Source organism: Hyaena hyaena, unplaced genomic scaffold, assembly GCF_003009895.1.
Source record: "Hyaena hyaena isolate Hyena2069 unplaced genomic scaffold, ASM300989v1 scaffold_860, whole genome shotgun sequence".
In the NCBI taxonomy this organism is placed as follows: Eukaryota; Metazoa; Chordata; class Mammalia; order Carnivora; family Hyaenidae; genus Hyaena; species Hyaena hyaena.
Window position 1 is genome coordinate 699,202 of NW_024081493.1, and position 25,974 is coordinate 725,175.

At 35.9% G+C, this 25,974-nt stretch overlaps 1 protein-coding gene across 1 annotated transcript; it reads left to right on the forward strand.

The window, feature by feature from the left end:
• The first annotated feature begins 3,782 nt into the window (after window positions 1-3,782).
• MYCT1 (MYC target 1) lies at window positions 3,783-22,485 on the forward strand. Its single transcript, XM_039220104.1, has 2 exons — window positions 3,783-3,978; window positions 21,618-22,485. The coding sequence occupies exons 1-2, from the start codon at window positions 3,783-3,785 to the stop codon at window positions 22,124-22,126; spliced, it is 705 nt and encodes a 234-aa protein (XP_039076035.1). The 3' UTR covers window positions 22,127-22,485.
• The last annotated feature ends 3,489 nt before the right edge of the window (window positions 22,486-25,974 follow it).

Sequence of the window (25,974 nt, forward strand, 5' to 3'; positions counted from 1 at the left end):
ATCAGCTCCAGGCTCCCACCCTTCTCCAGCTTCTCACTGTTGCTGTGGGTCAGGTCGCCACCTCTCTCTAATTGTCACCAACCATACCCTCACTCAGACGTTCAGGAAGACATATTTACTTAGAAAAAAATACCAACCTACCCCAGTCCCAGAAATAAATAAAACCCTGCAATTTGTAAAACCCTAAGCCCCAGCAGTGAGATCTTCACAAACCTAACCTGACCTCTACTTTTGTCTTTTTCTGTTTTTGTCATCACCCTCCCAAAGGGAATGAGTTTAAGGAGAAAGAAAAAAGAAGGCCAACTTTCATTCCATGTAAACAGGAAGTGAAAAAGGCATAGATCTGTTAAAACAGTATGTTTACATTTTTAACTTACCCTCCAAGTGACTTTTTAAAAACTTGATATTTTTTTCAACTAGATTAAAATTTTCATTTTTTGTCGGTAGTTCTTATATATCCTGATACTTCTCTCCGTTTAACAAAATTGTTTGGATCAATTTAATACAGGGAAGATAAAACACGGGATAATTTTAAAAGATGAAGCTAAAAATGAAAGTTTAAAGTGAAATATGTATCTTCTTTAAGTGTGACAATGTCTTTTTATGTCATTTGACTCTGTATCAAGTTGTATGTCAACTTTTTAAAATATTGCAATGCCTATTAATAGAGGTTTTTAATATTTAAAAGCAAAAGTTAAAAACCTTTATTTCTGTTTTAGACATTCCAAGTCAGGGTAATAAAAAAAAGTCAGGGTTTTTTTTTATTACCCTGACTTGGAATGTCTAAAATACTTTCATCTTTAGGTTCCTTGAAATCTTTTCCTTTGTTGAATAAGTATTTATTAAGAGCCTATTATTAAGAGCCTGTTGGGTTATTTAGTAACATTAATAACGGTTATTAAGAACACTTTATTAGCCACAGGAGAAACAGATATGAGTAAATCAATAAAGTTCCTGTTCCCATGGAACTCAAGTTCTGCTGGAAGAGACCAAAAAAAAATGTCAAAATAATGGATAGTATAGTATCAGGGAGTTTCAAGTGTTCTGAAGGAAATGATAATGCAGGGGACAGCGGTTAGATAGAGTGGGGACGTTTGAAGCAAGGTGGCTAATGAATGCCTGGTAAGGAGGTGACCTGAGCAGGTACCTGAACGGAGGAAGTAAGTCCCATGCCTATCTTACCTAAGAACAAACCTCCAGTGTATTTTATCACTCCCAGAGAATGCAGATCTAAAGACCCAACTTGTGAAATAACAAACAGTAGAAAAGCAGACCTAAAACATTTTAGAAATATAAAAATCAACTGCCTGTTTTGGCATTACAAGTCGTGGGACTCAAAAATCCCATAGACATAAACACTCAATCATATGGATCTCTGCCAAGGAAGAGTACAAATCCTTACCAAGCAAGCCACATGCACAGATAAGAACTCATACTACCAACTAGCTGTTAATAGGAAAAACAGAAATATATATGCTTAGGTCATTAACTGCTAGAAATCAAATTTTCTTCAGGGTTTTGACTGGGTTCTGACCATCTGCAAAAGTGAAAACTTAGGAGGAAAAAATCTAGGTGATTAAACATGAAACAATGAAAGGAAGTCTCTGCCTGCCTCCCGGACCCTGGAATGGAGTGAGTTCTGCTCCTTGCACAGAAGAGTTTCCACAAACCCGACTCATCTGTTCCCCCCACTGGGTTTGTTGTTTTAGGGCCAATGTGCTCCATGTAACTCTTTATAAAAATGTATCCATTTTTGAAATTAATATTTATTGAGTCAAACGGCCTACAGTAACACAAAAAGTGTACCTAAAAATACATATAGAAATGAAAGAATCATACTCTTTTTATAAGAATTTAGTAATATTTCAAGATACTTTCATCTGGATTATATATTTTCCAATGTTAGATGGTCATTTAATTTTCTGTTTTTATAAATTTGGTCCACAAATATCAAAAAGTAAAGGTAATATGAAAATGTGGGCCCTTTCTCTTTTCTTAAGCAAAAATGGATATTTTATTTACTCAGTTATATGGGAATAAACCTTAACAAGAATATTATACAGATGAGTCTTCACATTTGCTCAGTGAAATCTCTAAATTTTCTATAACATTCTATTAGTCTCCTTTAGGGTGTCCACGTTTTAACTTCCAGTAAGCTTCCAGTTAATGTAAATCTATGAACATTAAGAAAATGAGCCGAAGCAACAAAAATTAATATGGGGTAAACTTAATGTTATTTTTTCCCTCAGATGTTCCTAGGCTATGACAGACTTTGGAAAGATGATTACTGCTCCTTAAGAATTACAGTCTAGCAGCACCTGGGTGGCTCAGTCAGTTAAGTGTCTGACTTTGGCTCAAGTCATGATCTCATGGTTCGTGGGTTCGAGCCCCTCGTTAGGCTCTGTGCTGACTGCCAGCTCAGAGCCTGGAGCCTGTTTCAGATTCTGTATCTCCCTCTCTCTCTGACCCTCCCCTGCTCACGCTGTCTCTCTCTCTCAGAAATAAATAAAACATTAAAAAAATTTTTTTCTTTAAGAATTAGAGTCTAATGACAACTAGGGCAAATGCAAGTGTTAATGCCTGATTTAATCCAAGAGTGAGGAAACCAGATCTGAATGAAGTTTAGTGCAGTTAAGTGCATTCTGGCACTTTGACTTTTACTTCCAAAGGTTTCCGAATGCTGGAGGATCTGGTCTAAAATAAAGCTAAGAAGGTCTGGTGGGCTCAGTCGTTAATCCTAGGACTTTGGCTCATGTCATGATTTCATGGTTGGTGAGCTCCAGCCCCACATTAGGTGGACAGGAACCCTGCCTCTTTCCCTCTCTCTCTGTCCCCTCGCTCGCTTGCGCCCTCTCTCTCTCTCAAAATAAATAAATGAATGAACGAAGCAAGCTACAACTAATAAAGACTCTTAAAATGTTAACTTATCAACATATCCTGAAAGATTTCATATAATTCTTTCCTATAGTCACACCCACAATATCCCCTGTGTGGATTGTAATGATTCTTCTTTGTTTACACCGTCCTTTTGGCCTTCTTCCTCTCTCCTCTTGATTATTTTCATACTTTCCCACAGAGTTCTTAGACATCTCCATGAAAAAACATTACTGTGATCACTGTACTTTTCATTATAGCGCTTAACTTTCTGTTGCAATTCCATGTTTACACTTAAGTTTCCCTTGCTTGGTTTTAAACAGGCTCCTTCAGTGTGGACATCATCCTATTCATACTTAAATACCAGTTCAAGAGTAATACAAATTAAGTACAAATTATATTTTAGGTAGCTATTTATGAAATGAAGTAAATAATGTTTCAAAATTAATATGCCAAATGGAGAAAGAAACATGTTAAGAATTTTAATAAATAACTGAGATTTATAAAAATGGGTATTAGATAACATTTAACTGTACTTGAATAGAGCATGGATTTCCAGAGGTCCCACCCGCCTCCGCCTCTCCAATTTGCTGAATAAATCTAGTTGTCAAATGTTGGAAAGCAGTCTCTTTCTCTGTCCTATATAAATTTAACCCAGAGTGCTATCACTAGATTTTGGAATCTTCCTATATATGTCCGTAGGAATTGAAGAAAGAATGAGAAAAGGAGCCTCTTAGCCCAAAAGCAGTTTGGAGGTGACCAAGAGGAAGAAACTTGATAATTTAGCTGAGGAAATGACGAGAAGGAAATTGTTTCGTGTCTCAGGAACCATGTGGAATTCCAAGATAAGAAAAACAGTTGCTAATTTGAGTATAAAAGCAGGAAACATGATACACTTGTTTCCTTTTATGCAAACACAAGTATATGAGGGGTTATGTGTAAATTATTTTTCTCCTGCTGAACCACAAAGACATAGAATCAAAGTGCTTCTCTTGAACATACTGGCTTTTCTTTCTTTTTTTCTTCTATCTCTTCTATTTCTTGTGGATATTATGGCTAATAACACAACAAGTTTAGGGAGTCCATGGCCAGAAAACTTTTGGGGTAAGACATTTTCTTTAACTGTTTTTAATTTAAAACTAGGATGCAGAAAATGTACTGCATAATTTATTGAAATAGTGAAAATCTTTGAGATAGTTTGTTTACCGTAATCTGATTATTTAAGTTTCCATAAGTTTATTATAATAAATATATTCACGTAATGTTTTTAAAGTGGGTTTTGGAGACACTTAAGAAGAATCTGGACAGCAAGTATAGATTTTGGTTGGTGTTACAGAAAATAATTGGAAAATAATGAGAATAAAAATACGAAAATAAAGAGATGGAAGTAATTGTTGTTTAGAATATGATAATGCGGATTTTGTTGGAAAGTTGTTTTATTTGTCTTAAGGTTATAAAGTATATATTTTATTTACTGAAATCAAGAATTGCTGAAGAGGTTATTTTAATTTCGTTGTCAATGCCATCCTCTTTATTTTCCAAAGGAAATTAAAATAACAAGATCTATACTTAAGAAGTGTGATGACATAGATAAAATAAGGAACCTTATTATGAAATTAGAGGAAGAAAAAACTATAATAAGAAAAGTTCATTTGAAATAACATTACATATAACATTAAAAGGAAGCCTATCACAGAGGAAAAAAGAAACAATACAAAAGCACCTTTTGGCGGAGTTCAGACACAGCTACTAGTTAAATATCAGCAACAAAGTAGAGCTAAGGTCAAAATTACCAGTTCTTCAAGGCTAAAGAAGGGAAATGCCAAGGAACAAGGGCTAAGATGTGAATTGACAAGTATTCTTGGATTCAAGGGTGTTTTAAAAAAACAAAGGGGGCAATTTCAGTTAAATTCAGAAAAAAAAAATAAAGGAAACAATGGAGTTTTTGAAGAGATCAATAGCCTTATTTTTTGTCCAGATCAGGTTTTTAATCCTCTCAGAGAACTATTCCATACTTTTTTTTGTGATTCATGGGGATGCTTTGGGAACTATCAGTGAAAACAATCTGCAATGTTGACTGTCCCTAACAATCTCACCTAGCTGTCCCCCATCACACAGATGTGCATGAAGGGAAAGAATTCTTTTTATTGTCTAAATTAAAAAAAAAATTTTTTTTTTTTAACATCAGCCCTTCATGTGTGCTTCAGGCCTGGAAAGGAGAGACATTAGTGAACACCCTAACATAATTATTAAAAAATAAGAAGAATTATGTTTGCGTATTGTTAAGAATGACTTCGGTAATAAGTAATTCTAGGGAAACATCAACAGCCAATAAGCCTTAGAACTGTGGGAGTGTTAATTATATATATTTGTTATAATACTGCTTGCTGTCTTCATTTATAGGAAAAGTGAATGCATTAAACACACACTGAAAAAACAGCTAGACTTTGTTTACGTGAAGTTCTTCATTACAAAAATAACTACAAATTATTTTAAAGTAAAGTAACTCTTACCGCAAAAAGTAATCTGTGAAAGCCAGATCAATTTTTTTCCAGACCATCTGAAGTTAAATTTCAGGTCTACTTAAGTGAAAGAAATCATTAGCCACTGACTAAAACATAAGTAATAATCATAAAATAAGCCTGACTTAAGACAAGGCTTAATTGAAGTCTATTTACCAATCCTAAAAAAACTGATTTTTGTTTTAATATAGATATTTATGATTGAGAAGGAATTCAAACTTACTGTTTCAAAGATAGTTTCTAGTGTTTTTATGTCTTAGGATGTGAATACAATGGAAAATAGATGGAAATAATAAAAACCAGCAAGAGGACTGTTACAATGATAAACATTAACAAAACCAATGCAAATATGCTGAGCAGGTATACTGTTTGATGATTTGGGAAGATATATGAAAGATCACATTATCTCTCCTGAGTTAAAAAATATTAAGTTTAAAATGTAAATTCTCACTGTAAATATACTAAATAGAAATTACCTAAAATAAAAATGTAGACCTTTTAAATTTTATTTTCTTTTTTTATATCTAAATCGTCATCTCTTTTGATCACTGACTCCACAAATATATTATTTTGAGAATCTTATAAAGTACATTACCATGTTTTGTCTATTGTATCCAAAATCAGTTGCCGGCCTAGCATTTCGAATTTAGAGAATAAAGATGGAATTGTTGAGAAATGGAAAACTTGTGCATTGAACCATAGGAATTTCTTGAACTTAACACACTTAAGATGGATGAAAAGTTGTTTTCCAAATAACATTTTTTTTTGGGGGGGGGACTTAAATGAATGCTGAAAGATAAGATAATGATACCAGGTTATTAGCTTGCGTTTTCATAGTAATCATGCACTAGGACTTATTTAATGTTAATGTTGTACAAGCATTACAGTCATTGGTGCAAGAGGAAGAAAAAAACTGGTTTGAGACCGACAGCACAGCCAAAGGCCACGTTGTACGTCTCTCCTTTGCTTTCTTTAATGCATTTCTCTTCTCTGCGAACATTCCCCAGCAAAGCAGCAGGAACCAGAACCTGTAAAATTTGCAGCATCCTGCCTTCCTGAAACAGTAGACATGTAACCTTAAACTTGGGATTCTTTCTCTCCCTCTCTCTCTGCTCCTCCCCCACTTTCTCTCTCTATCTCTCTCAAAATGCGTAAACTTAATTTTTTTAAATGGCATAAATGGACCCAAAATCTTTCTTAGAGAAAAAAACCCTACAATAATATCTTCTATATTCCCTTCTCCTAAATAACAAACAAATGGCATTATATTTCAAATGCATCTCTAATTTATATTTTTAAAACTCTTGGACATGTGTGCATCATTGCACGTGAGCAGCCTACCAATTATTTCCTTTAGCTCCATTACCCTGAGAGCTTGAAAAACAAGTGTTTACAAATTATTGTCTTAAAACTGCTGCATCTGATTTATATAAAGAAATTTGAAAATGCATCTCTCACTGGGCTCCATGATCAGAGATTATGATTCAGTAAGTATGAGCCTAGAAGGCTACACCGTTTAACAGGTCCCTAACCTTAGATTTCCTGCATCTACATTCAAGAGGGAAATTTGCCTAGAATAGTCTTTTCTGGCCATGGCCCTGTCGGGCTTTGTACTAGTGTTAGGCTGGTCTCAGAAAGCAAGTTAGGAAGTGTTTTCTTCTACTGATTCTTCTATGAATTATGGTAGTTTGTGTTTCCTAAAACTTTTCCCATTTAAATTTCCAAATATACTGCCTTAAAGTTGTTCAGGATATTTTCTCATATGTTTTTTCAACATTTTATTATAAAAATATTCAGATGTAGAGAAACATCAAAGTATTTTTACAGTGGATACTCATACACATACCCCTTAGGTTCTAACATTTACTTTTTTACAATACTTATTTTACTCACTAATTTATTCACTTACATTTCAAAGTAGATTGAAAATGTCAGTATGCTTCTTCCATTACTTCAGCATGTATATCATTAATCAGAATTCAATATTTTTAATGTTTTTTCTTTTAAAGTCAAATTTATCTACAGTGAAATGTATAAAATAAATAATATCGAAGTGCACATTGTAACTGAACATTTGCTGAATTTTTTATTTTTTTAATTTTATTAAAACAAATTTTTAAATGCTTTTATGTATTTCTGAGAGAGAGAGAGACAGCGTGAGCAGGGGAGGGTGAGAGAGAGAGGAGACACAGAATCTGAAGCAGGCTTCAGGCTCTGAGCTGTCAGCACAGAGCCTGATGTGGGTCTCGAACCCACAAACCGTGAGATCATGACCTGAGCCAAAGTCAGACGCTTAACTGATTGAGCCACCCAGGCGCCCCACATTTGATGAATTTGTACACACCTGAATGTACACACCTGAGTTACTCTATCCCCAGTCTTGGATATTAAATATTATCACCAACCTGAAAAGTTCCCTAATTCCAATCCCAGTCAGTTCCTGCCTACACCATCTCCAGAAGAAATGTTTATTTTGCTTTTTTCTGGAACAGATTAGCTTTGCCTGTTCTAGAACTTCACACAAATGAAATCATACAGTATTTACTCTTTTGGCTATTAAGTATAGAGCTGTAACAGATATTCTTATAAGAGTCTGTTGTTGATATACGTTTTCATTATTCTTGGTAACTTCCTAGAAGTGGAAGAGCTGGTCAGAGCTTTGATGGAGGTTTGATTTTACAAAAATTGTCAAGCCTTTTTCCAAAGTGGTTACACAATTTATTTTTTCCAACAATGTGTGAGGGGTCCAGTTGGCTTCAGATATTTACCAATAGCTCTCCTTTAGTCTCAACCCTTTACGTTTTAGCCTTTCTGGTCACTATTTAGTTTTATCTTCTCGTGGTTTTAGTTTGTATCTTCCTGATGCCTGATGATGATGAGCAGAGTTTGGCAAAGGATAGCTTAAAGGCTAAATATCATGCATAGCCTGTTTGTATAAATAAAGTTTTATTGGGGTATTTGTTGTGTGTTCATGCTGTTTTGTGCTACAATAACAGAGTTGAGTAGTTTCAGTAATGTATGACCTGAAAAACCTAAAATATTTGTTCCCTGGGCCTTTAAAGAAAAAAAGTTTGCTGATTCCTGACATTGAACATCTTCTCTTGTGCTTAGTGGCCTTTGAATATATATTCTGAAGAAGTGTCTGTTCATTTCTTTGGCCCATTTTTATTTTCTTTATCTTTTTCTTCTTTTCCTCTTCCTCCTTCTTCTTTTTCTTTTTCTTCTTGTCTTTTCATTATTGATGTAAAAAGTCCTTTATATATTCTGGTTATCAGTCAGTTGTCAGATACATATTTGTAAATTTTTTTAAGTTTATTTATTTATTTGAGTGAAAGAGAGGTAGAGACACAGAGAGAGAGAGAGAAGAGTGGAGGAGGGACAGAGAAAGAGGGAAAGAGAGAAACCCCAAACAGACAGAGCTTATGGGGCTTGAAAGATGAAGCTGAAATCAAGAATTCGAAACTTAACCAACTGGGCCACTCAGGCACCCTTGTAAATGTTTTCTACCTGTCTGTGGCTTGCTTAATTATTCTCTAAAGTGTCTTTGCTGAGCAGATTAAAAAATTTTTAAGTCTAATCTGTCTGTCTAGATATCACCTATCTACTGTGTATGTGCTTTAAAAGAAATTAAAAGAAAATAGTTTTTTATATTTACACTGATACTAGTTCTGATGTTCTTTATTTCTGCCTGCAGCTCTAAGTCTTTCATCTAATATCATTCCTCTTCAATCTAAGGATTCCATTTAGCAAAGCTTTTTTTTTTCCAAAAACTTTTAATATTTATTTATTTTTGAGAGAGAGAGAGAGATGGAGTGTGAGCAGGGGAGGGGCAGAGAGAGAGGGAGACACTGAATCTGAAGCAGGCTCCAGGCTCCGAGCTGTCACCACAGAGCTTGATGTGGGGCTCAAACCCACGAACTGTGAGATCATGGCCTGAGCTGAAGTTGGATGTTTAACCAAGTGAACCACCCAGGGGCCCCATCTACATAATCTCTTCTAATGTCATCCTTTTAATTTCTGATATTAGTAATTCTCTCTTCTTTTTCTTCTTCTTCCCTCCTTCCCATTTGGTCATTCTAATCAGTGTTGATCAATTTTTTTATTAGATTTTATTTTCATGGGAAACTACATTAGGCTTTGATTAATTCTCCCTCTTTGTTTTTTTCCTTTTTTTCTTTTTTCCTATGTCCTTACATTCTGCTTTCTCTTAATTATTTACTGTATTATTTCATTTTACTTGACTCTGATTTAGGGTTTTTTTTTGGCTAACTTTTTGATATGGAAGATTATATAATTAATTTTCAGCCTTTCTTCTTTGTATTTCTTATTTTTTTAAGTTTATATATTTATTTTGAGAGGGACAGAGAGAACGCTGGTGGGGAAGGGGCAGAGAGAGAAGAAGAGAGAGAATACCAAGCAGGCTTCACACTGTCAGTGCAAAGCCCCATGCGAAGCTCAAAACTCACAAAATCATAATTTCATGACCTGAGCAGCAATCAAGAGTCAGATACTTAACTGACTGAGCCACACAGGCACCCCAGCCTTTCTTCTTTTTACATTTATGCCTCTAAAGCTACACATTTTCCTCTACACACAGCTTTAAGTGCATTTCATGTGTTTTGATATTTCATATTTTTAATATAACTCAGTTAAAATATCCTCTAATTTTCATCAGATATTCTTATTTGAATATTCTTATAGGTTCCCATTCTTCATTGAAAATTTTCAACTTGTTGTGTATTTTATTAATTCTTGGTTATTTTAATAGTTGTATTTGATAACTGTAATCTCTTGATAATTTATGGTTATTATTCTATGATAGTCATTCTTTTGATTTTTGTTCATTTGGTCTTGTCTTTGGAATGCTTTGCAATTTGTTATTTATGCTTAGTATTGGCTGAAGAATTGTAGAAACAATTTTAGACTCTATGTTTATCTTTTTCTAGGAAGGATTAATATTTCTTCTGGAATTATTGGGGTCAGATCTATTTTTATTTTATTTATTTATTTTATTTTGTATTTTATTAAGGTGAAATTTTAAATAGGATAAGCAGGGTAGGCCTATATAAGATGGTGATATATGAATGAAAACCTGAAGTTAGCCATGGAGATAGCTGGGGAAACAATTTCTAAAATAGGTTACAACCAGTGCAAGGCTCTAAGTCAGGAGCATATCCAGTATGTTTAAGGAATAGCAAAGAGGGTAGTGTGGATGGAGCTAAGACAGAGGAAGGGTAAAAATGAGCACAGATCATTGGGAACAGGTCAAGCTGGAACTTTAAGAACATTTTTAGGAGTCTACTTTTGCTCTGGGAAAAGTGGAGGGTTTAGAACAGGCTAGTATGATTTGACTTCTATTTTCAAAGGTTCAGTCTGGCTAGTGTATTGAGAATAAAGGGTTGTTGGGGAATGGGGGAAATTATAGGGTCAGAGGTGGTGGTCACGTGGACTAGGGAGGCGGCACGGTAGGTAGAAGTTGAATTCTGCATGTATTGTGGGAAAAAACCAAATAGGATTTTCTGGCAGATAAGTTACACATAGAAAATACTCTTTGTTTACTTTATTATAATCAATCAAGTTTTCTGTACCCTAAATATTATTCTCCCTAAAAACTGTCAAATTCTTCTTATTTCATGAACCATCCTCCCCTATAATCTAGGGTACCAAGAACAGAATAGCTTTCTTTGGCATTAGCTGAGCTGATTCTTAAAATGGCAAAGGGTTTTGTGAATTGATCAATGTTCCATTCTGTCGACAGTGATAAAATCACTTTTCAGGTAGTGGAACAATTCAACTCAAAGCCACTAGATGGTGACCTCTACTAAATTTTAATACTAATGGACAGAATTTGAAGCATTGATTAGATGTACTGAAAGCCAGATTCAATATTAGAATCTTAGAACTGAAAGATACTATAGTTGCCATTATTTCTAGGTCAGTAAGGGCCAAATGACTTGGGTAAATTATTCAACTATTAGTAGAAGTAGTTATTATCCACTGAGGACTTATGTACTAGCCCTTTGCTAGTTGTATAGACATGTATTACAAATCAGGATAAGGATATCTAATTTATATTTTTTACCTTACTGATGTTGGAATTTGTACCTTTTGCCTTCAAAGGGAGATATGCATTTTTAAACATAATAATTTGGTCTCACAAGTTGCATGATACTGTAATTACTTGAAGTAACATTATGGCTCATTCTTTCTCCCTTAAGATTATTGATAAATAAGAAGGCAAATTGTCCTTTAATAAGAAGAATCTGAGGGCGCCTGAGTGGCTCAGTCAGTTGAGCGTCCGACTTCAGCTCAGATCATGATCTCATGGTTTGTGGGTTCGAGCTCTGCGTCAGGCTTTATGCTGAATGCTTGCTCAGAGCCTGGAGCCTTTTTCGGATTCTGTGTCTCCTTCTCTCTCTGCCCCTCCCTGGCTCATGCACTGTCTTACTCTGTCTCTCAAAAATAAATGTAAAACAAAAAAAATTAAAAAATGAAGTATCTGTGCCAATGTATTTTTGGGGTATGTTTTTATACTAGTATGTTTAAAAAAAAGGCTTTCAAAATTTATTATCAAAAATCTGCCAGAATGAAATTACATTATGAAAATTTAAAGCTGTATGGCCAATAGATGCTGTTTTCATTTTCTGAATTCTAGTTTGGTTCAGAAAAATCATTAACTATAGTTAAATAAATTTTTAAAAAGTCCCTATGGAAGACTGTTCTGGAACAGGCTATACTAAAATTATCGCTTGAATAGATAAAGGGGATGAAGAGTATATTGATCTTGATGAGTACAGAATTGTTGAATCATTATTTTGTACACCTGAAAGTAATAGAACATTGTATGTTAATTAAACTTGAACAAAAATTTTAAGAAATATGACTCGACTGTACTTTATTTCTTATTCCTTTTCTGTACTTTTGTACTTATTTTTAAAGTTTGGATTTAAAGAAACTTTCAAAGATAGATAAGGGGGGCCTGGGTGGCTCAGCTGGTTAAGCATCCAACTTTGGCTCGGGTCATGATTTCATGGTTCATGAGTTCGAGCCCTGCATCACACAGAGCCTGGAGCCTATTTTGTGGGATTCTGTGTCTCCCTCTCTCTCTCTGCTCTTCCCCTGTGTTCTCTCTCTCTCTCTCACCTCTCTCTCTCAAAAATAAACATTAAAAAATTTTTTAAAGAAGATAGATAAGTTTTTTATCATATATTTTAGCAAGTTTTAGAGATTCTTATGTCATTATTATCATTCATAACTATAAAGAATTATGCACATGGGGCGCCTGGGTGGCTTAGTCGGTTGGGCGTCCGACTTTCGCTTGGGTCATGATCTCGCGGTTCGTGGGTTCGAGCCCCGCGTCGGGCTCTGTGCTGACTGCCAGCTCAGAGCCTGGAGTCTGTTTCAGTCTGTGACTCCCTCTCTCTGACCCTCCCCTGCTCACGCTGTCTCTCTCTCCTAGAAATAAATAAAAAAACATTAAAAAAAAAAAAGAATTATGCACATATGGTAGCAGCATAAGAATTAGTACGATAATTTCTAACATGGGTATTTGACTAACTTTATGGGTTAGGAAACCATTTTCATGTATGTGCACTCAACTGAATAACAAAATTAAGCAAATTCATATCAAAGCAGTATGACTTTTTCCTGTCATTTTTGGGACTTCTGCTGCAAGTTCCATCTTATATTACTTTATATTCATTCAAAATGTAACTGGTTTATTATTAATGTGTATATACCATTCTCATGATTCTCGTGTATTTAGAATTTGTCATTTAATCTTTTTTATGTATCTCTATAACCCTATATAGTCTTCTCTTTATAACCATAATACGACATGTTGAGTCATTATTACCTATTCTTCTTGCCATTGCCCCAGATTTCAGGCACAGAGAGTACATCTACAGTGTTAAATATGATATTTAATAGTATAACATCATAAATATTATAATATAGAAACATTGTAACTATAAAGAAGAAGTATTTGAAATAGATTTACTGTCAAGCTATGCTCCTAGAAATATTGTTCTATTCTTAGCGCCATGAAAAGTGATCTTTTTACTCACAAAACTGAAATTTCTCATTTAAGAAGGTTTTGATGGTTGAATATATTCTATAACAATTGGTCTACTGGAGTTTGGATATTACCCTTGTTTTCTTATATCAGAATAATATATTTTGGAAATCAGACATCTGGCACATTAATATATTTCTTACTCTGTGTATTTTGGTTGCCTTGCTAATTTTCTCCACTTCATCTTAGCCAAAAGACCAAGAAGTGATTGCTAATTTTCTCAATCAATTTCATAGACATTATTTTCCCTTGATTGTACATTTTGAAAGTTTCTACTTTTTTTCTTGAAATTAAACCTTATGCTATTTTTCTTTTTTTAAATGTTTTTAGTTATTTTTGAGAAAGAGAGACAGTGAGACAGAGAGACAGAGTACAAGTAGGGGAGGGGCAGAGTGAGAGGGAGACACAGAATCTGAAGCAGGCTCCAGTACTAAGCTGTCAGCACAGAGCCCCACGCGGGGCTCAAGTTCATGAACTATGAGACCATGACCCTAGCCTAAGTCTGATGCTTAACTGGCTGAGCCACCTAGGTGCCCCAAACCTTATACTCTTTTTCAATAAAGATGAACCACCGAGAACATTTTATTTGTCAGAAGAGACAGCAATAGAGAGACTCAAAGGATACAAACACTGAGACTGTGTGTAGGAACTCCTATAACCATTAAAAGCCTTTGTTGGGTAACTGAATCTATTTTCTCTTTTAAGATTCTAGTTTTATCTCCAGTTAGTTGAAATGAAGTGAATATATCTCTTTAATATCATCTATTATATCTGCTTATAACCTGAGATATTTAGAATCCTCGATCAGGTCATAGTGGTTAGTTACATAGGTTTTATACAGAAACACGGAGGCATATACTTTGCAAACTTGAATAGTTGTCTTCTCATTTTATGCCATTTATGAGTGAAAGCAATCATCCCCAGACCAGTACTAGCTGTCAGTATTCAGTCACTAAAACAAATCAAGTGTTAGTTCTACTACATAAAACTTAGACTCTGTTTCAGTATCACTAAAATGAGGATTCTGAGCCAAGGCATATTTAAGAGTTAGTTTTAGCTGAAACCCCTTATCTATAATTCTATATCTGAAGTTTTTAATATTTCTTTTTTTAATTAAAAAGTATTGAAATGTTTTATTTATTTTTGAGAGACAGACAGATTATAAGCAGGGGAGGGGCAGAGAGAGAGGAAGATACAGAATCGGAGGCAGATTCCAGGCTCTGAGCTGTCAGACAGAACCAAATGTGGGGCTTGAACTCGTGAACCACAAGATCATGACCTGAGCCGAAACCGGATGCTTAAATGACTGAGCCACCCAGGTGCCCCTGAAGTTCTTAACATTTCAAATTCTCCAGTAGAGGCTGTTGATTCAGGAGAATGTTATCTACAGAATGCGTAATATTGCTTTAGCACAATTTTCCCAAATATATCTGTTTGTAACAGGCTACCAAATCTGGTATTAAATTTGTACACTTTTTATGCATTTTAAGTTCTTCACTTACATTTTAGATTAATGTTTTCTTACAACACACCTAAGAAATAAACTATTCCCCTTATGGGGCTGCTTGATAATTAAGTGGTATGATACATGCAAAACAGTGCTTGAGATCTATAAATTAAATTAATTAAATAGAAACATACTACAGTGTTTAACAAAATCATGAAATAAAAATAAGATTACATTTTTTATAAATTATATTCCTCCAAATATCGAAATTACGTAAAGGTTTTTTTTTAATGTTTATTTATTTATTTTGAGAGAGAGAGAGTATGAGCAGGGGAGGGGCAGAGAGAGAGGGGAGGAGAGACAGAATCTTAAGCAAGCTCCATGCTCAGTGCAGAGCCTTATGCCAGCCTCAATCTCACAACCATAGGATCATGACCTGAACTGAAATCAAGAGTGAGATGCTCAACCAACTGAGCCACCCAGGTGACCCAAATTTACCTAATGAAAACTTTCTGGGGTAGAATAATAGAACTTCAAATTTGGAAGGAGCTTATAGTTTACATACTATATTTCTACCTAATGCCTTATTTTCCTATTCAAAAGTACAACATCTAGATGAACCTTAGTGTATTTTTCATTCATTATTCTAAATAAGAAGACAGCATTTCTGAATGATTTTGTCCAGATTCTGTGATTAAAGCATTTCTCATTATAATCAACTCATGGATTCTCTGGGGCATAAACTATTCTATAAAGAAACTCTTCCAGGGATGACTAATCACTTAATAGCGTTTAATAATAAATTATTCAAATTATATGTAATACATATCACACAAAAAAAGATTGCCAAAACCTCACTGAAATAGGTAAAATTAGGTTTTTTTAAACCAAAGTACCAAACATACTAAACTGCCTGGACTCATAGACTTATTTGAGAAGAAGGCAGAAGAGTTAGTTCTATGGAGGATTTGAGTAGCTCATGATTTTTATTTATTTTCTAGAGCAATTTTTCAGGGAGGGGCGCCTGGGTGGCTCAGTACGTTGAGTGTCAGAGTCTGATTTCCGCTCAGGTCGTGATCCCAGGGTCGTGAGATTGAGCCCTGAATCAGGCTCTGCACAGCACAGAGATTCTCTCCCTCTGCCATTCTCCCACACCAAGCTTGCTCTCTCTCTCTCAAATTAAACAAAAAGCCAAAAAAGCAAAAAAAAAACCCACAAAAACACAAAAAACACATTTTTCAGTGAAGTATAGAATTTATGCAGCCAAAACCTAAAGGAAATTTAGTGTTAATGATTATGAAACAATAAAAATTGAGCAAATCTATCCTCTCATAAACTTAAAACAGGAAAGGTATGTAAATCTCATGAAGTGAGTAGATACTCAAACTTCTCTAAAACATTATAATTTAACCTGATTATTAAATCACTACTCGAAAATAACATCATAATTAAGATCTTAGGAGCAAGAGCCTCTAAACCTCAGTTTATAGCCCCACTTCGCCCATATCTTATTTCTAGCATTTTAGAATGTGTAATACTTTGGAGTAATTTCTAGATTCTTTTGACTTTGGGTCTCTTGTGACCAAATTTTGTCTTTCCTATTCTTACTGTTACTTCCCAGACTAAGTCATTATTGTTATTGTGTATCTGAGTCTTGGCAGAAATGTTCAGACTTGTTTCAACTATCTTCCCTGCTCTGTGCCTGGGTCTATCTCATTTATCATGGTTAGCTCTATATTCTATTCTTCCTCTTAGGTCACTTTGTTCAAGCCTCTTTTTCCTGCCCACTGTAGACAGATTGAACTTTTTAGAGATGCACTCATAATCTTCCATCATCTGACCTCAATCTGCTCTGGGCAAAGTGGCCAACAGGCTCCCTCGTTGCAGTCTTAGAGGACATTTTCTTACCTTAATTGAAGTCTTATAGGATGTAAACTCCACCAGGGCTCACATTTTGTTTTCTTCACTGTTGCCTGTAAATTTAGCACTACTTGGTATCTAGTGGGGGTCTTATACATGAAACAAGTGAATAGATAAATGTCTCGGGGGCAAGTCGCTGGTAATCATTTCCACCTAAAATTCTCTTGTTACTTAGATTCAGTGCTAGTATGTTTGGTTTGTTTTTTTTATTTGTTTGTTTGTTTGTTTGTTTTGTCTCCCCAGACCTTCCAAATTAGTCATTCTCTGTTTCCTTGCTTCCTTCTGCTACCTGTTAAATTGTGATTTTCCTGGCTCTTTATTCTCAACTCACTTCTTCTAAACACACTCTTGCTTTTAGTGTGAGTGCTTTCCATGATGGCTGCCAGTCTCTTGTAATATGAAGATTCCAAATGAATAACTCAGGGGCCCTCAAATTCAGCAACTTCCATAATCTTACATTTCTTCTTGGTTTGGATAAATGATGCTAGTCTCCTTGCCTGCTCAAGCCAGAAGCCGGGGGTCATTTTATTTTATTTTTAATTTTTTTAATGTTTTCATTTATTTCTGAGAGAAAGAGAGAGAGACAGCGTAAGCAGGGGAGGGTCGAGAAAGAGGGAGACAAAGAATACGAACCAATCTCCAGGCTCTGAGGTGTCAGCACAGAGCCCGACGCGAGGCTTGAACCCACGAACCGTGAGATCATGACCTGAGCCGAAGTCAGGTGCTTAGCAGACTGAGCCACCCAGGTGCCCCCGGGGGGTCATTTTAGATTCCTCCTTTCCTCAATTTACCAACATATGGCGTTTTTACTGGTTGACTTTTAGTTTTAGAGGACAGAACTAAGGAGGAATTTTGTGTCCTTTGTTTTTACTTTTTCTTTTTTTTTTGTCTTGAAGGACCCTAAATTTTCCCCTCACTCTTTCCTCTTTTCTTTTTCATTATGTGGTTTCCAAAAAGCACCTCTCTTTCTCTTTCATTCCTGTTTTTAACACCTTTATTGAGATAATTCACATATCATATGATTCACCCACTAAATGGTACAATAAATGTTTTGTTATTCACACAGAGTTGTGTGACCATTGCCACCATCTAACATGAGAACACTGTCCTTCAAAAAGAAACCCATGGCCATTAGCATTCCCTCCCATTCCCTCCCACCCCACCCACCAGCCCTACGGAATCACTAATCTGCTGCTCTCTCCATAGTTTCCCTCCCCCTCTTCTGGACATTTCTTGTAAATGGAATCCTACAAGATACGATCTTTTGACTGTACTCTTTACCCTCTTCTTCCTCAGGGAAGGATTACTTTCCAAGGCTGCTTTTTCACATTCTTGCCCGCACTTGTAAATCCCTTTACTATAGCCAGGAATGCTTAGGGAACAGAATACCTTTTCATTACTTTTACACTTTTTCTGGAACTGTCCTTTCTCTCCACGAAGACTTGAGGTAGAAGAATGAGAGAGAATGTATTGATATCTGTTTTATCAGTTTACCTTCTCCATAACTTGAAGTTTGAATGTTCTTTCTCTTCTAATTATGCTGAAGGCATGGGTTTTGTATAGTTTCATTTGTTTTATTGTTTTTATATTGTTTTATTGTTCTCTATTTTCTTTTGGAAGAAATGCTGGGAAATTCAGATTTACACAGTTGCCATTGCCTTGGCAACCCAAAATTCCTATAACTTTTTTTTGTAGGTTCCCAGTATTTGGGGGCACTGATAGTTAGTTACAAGTTAATTTTGAATTTTATTATATAACCAGTAAGTCTGATTTTAGTTTCTGACTGTGTTTATTATTTACTTGCTTTTTCCTGACCAAGCCTGATTCTCAAAAATCTCTGTCTGAAGAGATTGAATTTTAAGGCTATGACTCAATATTACTTTCATGAGACACATTTTGGAAGAACAATACTTGGTCTAGCAGAGCTGTTCTAAATCATCTTATAATGTAGAGTCCTCTTCCTATTACAAAGAATTTATTGTTTAGATTTGATTTAAGCGACTGTTTTGGAGGATTTTGATCTAAGCATTTGTGAAGGTAATCGTGAAAGTAGAACAAAACATACATAGTCTTAACACGAGATAAATGTGACCATATAAGGTGGAAGAATACTATTGGCTCCTATATCTTAAAATTAAGGAACAATGAGTATTCTTAAGTATTTATTAGCATTGGTTTGTTTTGCTATTTCTAGAATATATATTTTCTATATATAAATTTTCTCTATCATAAATTACAACAATAACCTGAACAGAACCTTGGTAATCATAAAATCTAACTTTTTCATTTAAAACATAATAAAATGAGTCCAGATAAGTTTCCTAAAAATCATACAATATGTTAGGGATAAAGCCGAGTCAGGAACCGTGAATCAGTAAGCTTTTGCTGTATAACAGTCTACTTCAAAACATAGTGTGGTAGGGTCCTCTCCTTAAAGAGGAAAAAGAAAGAGAGAAAAAAGGAGGAAAAAAACTCCAAAAACCTCACAAAACTTCAAGGTAACCTGGCTCTGCGCCTATGTGAAAACATCCCTCATGACCTTGTAAACTGAGACCACTTAGTCAGACTACATGTTTGTATGTGTTCCCATATATGGGAGACAAAGAAATAGAAAACGTATTAAAAAAACTATGCCATGTGACATTCGATGCTCCATTCTTCCGGTATGAACCCAACTGAGTGGCACCGCAGGAATAAAGTTGCTTCCTGGAAATTAAACAGCCTCGGTGTCACGACTTTGTGCAAGAATCCTGCCACAATAATAGCTTAAAAATATCATTTATTCAGCTACAATTCTGTGGGCTAGTAGTTTGGACTGGGATCGGTCAGCTAGATATATTTTCTGTCAGTCTTCTCTCATGTGTCCCACTCAGTTGTTAGGAAAACTAACATCTGAATTATCTAGGAAGATCTCATTCATGTGTTTGGAGGCAGCAGTCTTTTGGTCAGAGCAATGGGTTAGCTGGTCCGATGTGTCCCTCATCATCCAAGAGGCTAGCCTGGGCTTGTTGGATGCTGGCGATTACAGGACTTCTGAGAATAGCTGGGGTAGAAGCTGAAAGGCCTCTTGAGGTTTAGGCTTCATTTTGCACAGTTTCAAATCCATTGCATCCTATTGGTCAAAGCAAGTCATGAAGCCAGCCCAGCTTCAAGGGGAGAGAAATAGATTCTACCTCTCAAAGGGAGGAACTTCAAAACATTTGCAGCCCTTCTGTTGTTTGTTTGTCTGTTTCACAATCTCAAAACCTCACTGAGCTAATTTCCAGTCTGTGACCCTCTCAGTACGGAATCCCCAGATAAGCAATTAGATAAGATAGACTACCTCTTTACTTAACAGTAACTAATTTTTGTTGATGAAACAGTAGACTAATTTTCCTTGATGAAACCAAAAAGTTATGCTTGAAATGGATCTTGAAGAATAGATTTTTCAGACAGATATTTAAAAGTTGTGTCAAGATATAAAGAAAACGATGTGGAAAAGCACAGAGCTGGAGAGAAAAAGACAGGCTTTGGGACAGTGAGGAAATCAGCATGACTTGTGGGTTAGATCATGGGGAAATGGGGTGGGGTCTTCCAAGCCTGGTGATAAGACATGAGAGGGATCTTCTGGTATGCAGAATGTCTTTACTTCAAAGCAGGAGCTCTGCTGCCCAGTTTTATTTTTAAAAAATGGGTTTTTAGCTCATAAGAAGCAGCAGCAAGGTAGACTTTCCATTTTGGGAAAACAACTCCCCTGCCCCCCGAACAGGAAATCTGAACAAATGGAAGTTCTGTGAATTGAAGGATACCGGTGTATAGCAGAAATTCTATGGATTCAGGGGACAAAAATTTCATTATCACAATGAGGGCATGAGGGCAGCATGGACTGGAACTGATGGCCCAGGAAAGTGCACAGTGCTCTGCACGGGTCATGTCATCAATGAGTCAGAGATACAGGTTACAGTCCAGGAGTTCAGGAAATAGAACATAAATCAGTCAGCCCACCAGATGGCTCTAGCTCAGCACTTCCTGTCTCAAAATGACCACAGGAAGTGAGATGTCATGAAGCCTGCAGGTGGGAGACATCACTGGGGTTGATGAAAGCAGATGCAGGAAAAGGCAAAGTCAATTTGACTACAAAATCCTTTATCAATTTCTGGCACATTATAACTCCTGTAACTCAAAAGGAAATAATCTTCGGACTATCTTTGCAAGCTTATAAAAATGTATGAACTAAAGGATCGCCTTTAAAAGAAGAGGGCTTTGCTTATTTCTTTTTAAATATTTTTTATTTATTTCTGAGAGAGAGAGAGACAGAGCATGAGCAGGGGAGGGTCAGAGAGAGAGGGAGACACAGAATCTGAAACAGTCTCCAGGCTCTGAGCTAGCTGTCAGCACAGAGCCCTACAAGCGCCTCAAACCCAGGAACCATGAGATCATGACCTGAGCCTCAAACCCAGGAACCATGAGATCATGACCTGAGCTGAAGTCGGCCGCTTAACCGACTGAGCCACCCAGGGCCCCCGCTTATTTCTTATTTCTTAAAGGTGATAAATTAATAGCGTAAGCAACGTGGAATGCTACAGCTAAAAAATGTTAGTTTAGATCCTTTTGCTTTAATAAATGGAAGCGTATCAGTTGATATTCATATATGTACCCAGCACCATCTTTTATTTCCCTAATTCAACGTCTGTTTCAATTAATCACGTGTTCCATAGTTATAATTGGTACTCTGCTCTGTGGTTTTAGTTGAACACCTATTTGTAAATTAAATTACCTATTCGATTTTTGTTTGTTTCAGAGGATATTATAACGTCCTTCACAGTGTCCATTGCAATTGTGCTTGTAATTGGAGGATTTATTTGGGCTCTGTGTGTCTGTTTGTCTCGAAGAAGAGCCAGTGCTCCCATCTCGCAGTGGAGTTCAAGCCGGCGGCCTAGGTCTTATAACCATGGCCTCAACAGGACTGGGTTTTACCGCCACAGTGGCTGTGAACGGCGGAGCAACCTCAGCCTGGCCAGCCTCACTTTCCAGCGACAAGCTTCCCTAGAGCAAGCAAATTCCTTTCCAAGAAAATCAAGCTTCAGGGCTTCAACTTTCCACCCCTTTCTGCAAAGTCCGCCACTTCCGGTGGAAACTGACAGTCAGCTGGTGACTCTCCCTTCCTCCAGTGCAGTTCACACCATCAGCACTTCGCACAGTCTGAGCCGCCCAGATTTCCACTGGTCCAACAACAGTCTTCGAATGGGCTTTTCCACACCGCCCCCACCTGCCTATGACTCAATTATAAAAGCGTTCCCAGATTCCTGAGGACGGTGCTTCTGTTTTTAATTTGTTTCTTCCTTTTCTTGGCTTTTCTTGAAAGAAGATGACAAACCAGCTAAACGGAATTTTGAGGGCATGACCCAAACAGCTAATGGGTTCCCGAGCTGAATTCTGTTCATGCGCTATAATTCAATGCAGAAAATGTAAAACACATTTTCTATGAATACCCTTTTTCCTTGTGTCTCACAAAATAGTAATATTTTCCAAAAAGTTATATATTTATGTTTTTTGTACTCAATCTGAAGGTTTTTAAGACAATGATTCTTATCTAAGACTCAGCTGTGATCCAGTATATAAATATTTTAGACTAAAATTAAAGCTTTTGATACTTGTGATTTACAGTCCTCATTGACTGTCCTATGTGACTGCAAAGGGAAAAAAAATCACTAGGTCACTTTAAAAAAAAAATCTATTCTAAAGAATTTTAATTTTACCTTATTCAGTGACGTGAATCATTTTACAGTCTTGGATTTTTAATAGATTATATGAGCACAAAAATGACAGAACAGAGATTTTCAAGTACCTTGATGCCACTCATTTGTGAAAGTGTGGGAACCAAGCAAAGGAAGAGAACCTGTGCGCGTTATAGGACACTTCAATTCTGACACTTATTCCCCCAACCCCTACCCCAGCCTCTTCTTGTGCCTTCCCCAAGACTAGTTATCTGCATCACTGAGGCAAAATCCTTGGGTTTACTAAGATCATTTAACTTTTCTTCACTGTTGTAGCTACGTTGTTACAAAAGCAATACCAGCAAATCCAATTCTTTGACCTAAAAACAAACTTGAATAACACCAAGCTTACATTTTTCCTTAAGGATCAATTTTATTTCTTAGATAGAAGTATAGCCACTGGGGAAAGCACTTTATCTAGGGACCATCTCTTGTGACTTTAAAGACCAATAAAGGTCAGTAGGGAGGAAGTCTATCATGAAATAAATGTTACAGCCATGTAGAGTGCCCCTTCCTGGATCAACTCATCAGAAATCATCCCTTGTTTGCTTTTCTACAAATTTCAACCTTAGATTCTATGAAGAGTCTTTGTACAATGATTAAACCATGCCACATAGTCTTTGGTGCAGACACTTATTTAAGGAGTCCATTTCCACAGAGGGCCACCCTCTTGAAGCAAGATACATTCCCAAATATGGGCACCAGAGAGCTTTAGTGGCCAGATGCCTATGGCTGTCCCTTTTCATGTAAGGACACAAGTTCACTGGAGTATTATTCAAAAGGCCTATAGTTCCTTTCTGATATAGTGACTATTGAGCTTATGTTGCTGTTTGTTTGTTTCTCTGAACATTGAGATTTTCAGTGAAGAAAAATGTACTATCATTTTAGCTTCTGCAGTGCAGTGCTCACAGCTAATAGTGTCTGAATATGGTTCAAGGATGTAATAATTTTTACATAGTAAGAGATTCTGTGCAGCATTCTCTTTATTATTTTTATTTAGCATATATATTCCATTGTTCCTTAAGAACAATTATTCTTAAGGATGTTTATCTATAGATATAATGTAATATACCAACAAGAAAGAAAGAAAGAAAGAAAGAAGAAAGAAAGAAAGAAAGAAAGAAAGAAAGAAGAAAGAAAGAAAGAAAAGGAAAAAGAAAGAAAGAAAAAAAGAAAGAAAGGTAGGTGAGGAAGAGAGGTAGGGAGGAAAAAAGCACTTAGGAAGAAGGGAAGAGAGGATCAAGAAAAGTATTAAGAAAAAAAAAACCCTCACAGGATAACCAATTTGTTGTAAGTTGGTTTTTAACAAATTTAGCAACTGTCATGTTTCCACATAAGATTTCAGGAGACAATTAACTTGGTAACTAAGCTATCTTTTCTTCCATGTCAACCTTAATGTTTCATATGAGAAGTAAGCCAAGTGTATGGCTTTTATCTAGAATTTTTACCGGGATAAAAATCGCTTCATAGTTCTCAAATTAGGAAAATGGGAGCAGAAATCCTGTGGCGAATTTAACCATCTGGCAGAATTGTTGCCTCCCCTTTCCTCAAGTTATGAAACAGTCAAAATGAGTATCTTATAAATATTGTGCAATTTATGAAATGTGAAATTAAGCAAAAACTAGAGACTTTTTAAGTTGTATCTGTTTAATTTGGAACATTTAGTTGATGATGCAATAAAATCCAACTGATGTCAGTTTTGATTCACAGTTTATTTATTGAGTGACCTGTGAATATCTCATATTTACTTTGGTATTTTAATTCTAGACCATTCCTTATCTATTTAATTCTAGAGACAAAACTTTATTTTATATAGAAATGGGTAACAAAAAGAGGTTATATCATTAAAAATGGAGCAAGATGTTTTAATTAATAATGCAGATGGAAAATGAGTACTTTTTTGTTAAAAATATTAATTTAGATTCTTACTTCACTAACAAGTAATTCCAGAATTATTTACTTAACATTTTTAGAGGATAAGCTTTTTTCTGAGATACAGTGGATATGTAACATTATATTCAGTTAGGTGTACAACATAAATACATTGATAAATATATTATCTATCAATGATTCAGTATAAGCAAACTGATTCAGTAGAAGTATATCACCACAAGTGCAGTTAGCATCCATTACCACACATAGTTACAAATTCTTTTTTCTTGTTATAAAAACTTTTAACATCTACTCTCTTATAATTTTTATATATAAAAGTCATTATTATTGACTGCAGTCACCATGCTGTACATTACATCCCTGGAAATTATTTATTTTATGACTAGAAGTTTGTACCTTTTGACTACCACCCATTTCCCCACCCCCAATTCTGGCATTCATCTATGCATTCTGTGTATGCATGAGTTTCAATACACATTTAAATTTGTTTTAATGTTTTATTTATTTTTTGAGAGAGAGAGAGAGAGAGACAGCGTGAGCAGGGGAGGATCAGAGAGAGAGAGAGATACAGAATCTGAAGCAGGCTCCAGGCTCTGAGCTGTCAGCACAGAGCCCAATGTGGGGCTCGAACCCACGAACCATGAGATCATGACCTGAGCTGAAGTCGGACGCTTAACCGACTGAGCCACCCAGGTGCCCCTAAATACACATTTTAAATAAAATCAATATTAAAATGAGAGGAATTTAAAGTGTTTGGCAAATCTGTGAACAGAACAGGACCACTTTTTAAGAGCCAAAGGAGTGGAATAAATTGCAAAGGAAAATATTAATAGCTTTGATTATTTGAAAAATTCTGAAATTATGTTCATCAAAAGATAAACTTACCCAAAATGTAAAAGCATGGAGGAGGAGGAGAGACTCACCATAAACATAACAAACAAATGGCCAATATCTTTGGGTTATGATTTACTCATACAGATAGACATGGAAAACATTCCATTTTACGTTGCTAAAGGAGTAAAGGACCAAAAGAGATTTATCAAAGAGAAAATTTAATTAACAAGTATATGGTGAAATAGCTAGTATTAATGCTAAGAAATTGTATTTATATATTTTAACAGTATTCTAGCAATTTTGACTACCACCTTAGCTGATCATTTATAAAAGAATGGAATCTCCTCACTGTTGACAAATAAGCTAAGAGAGTAGTGCTCTCACACATTTCTGGTGGTAAGGTAAATTGGGACTACCCTTTTAAAAGACAGTCTAGGGGCACCTGGGTGACTCATCGGTTAAGCATCCGACTTTGGCTCAGGTCATGATCTCATGGTTCATGGGTTCGAGCCCCACGTCGGGCTCTGTGCTGACTGCCAGCTCAGAGCCTGGAGCCTGTTTTGGATTCTGTGTCTCCCTCTCTCTCTGACCCTCCCCTTCTCACACTGTTTCTCTCTCTCCCTCTCTCTCTCTCTCAGAAATAAAGAAAACATT

What these genes read in the sequence shown, in the direction of transcription:
- MYCT1 (XM_039220104.1), top strand. Translation starts at nt 3,783, where the DNA reads ATGCAAACACAAGTATATGAGGGGTTATGTGTAAATTATTTTTCTCCT. An exon ending in ATGGCCAGAAAACTTTTGGG is followed by an intron (nt 3,979 to 21,617) that starts GTAAGACATTTT and finishes TGTTTGTTTCAG; the next exon opens with AGGATATTATAACGTCCTTC.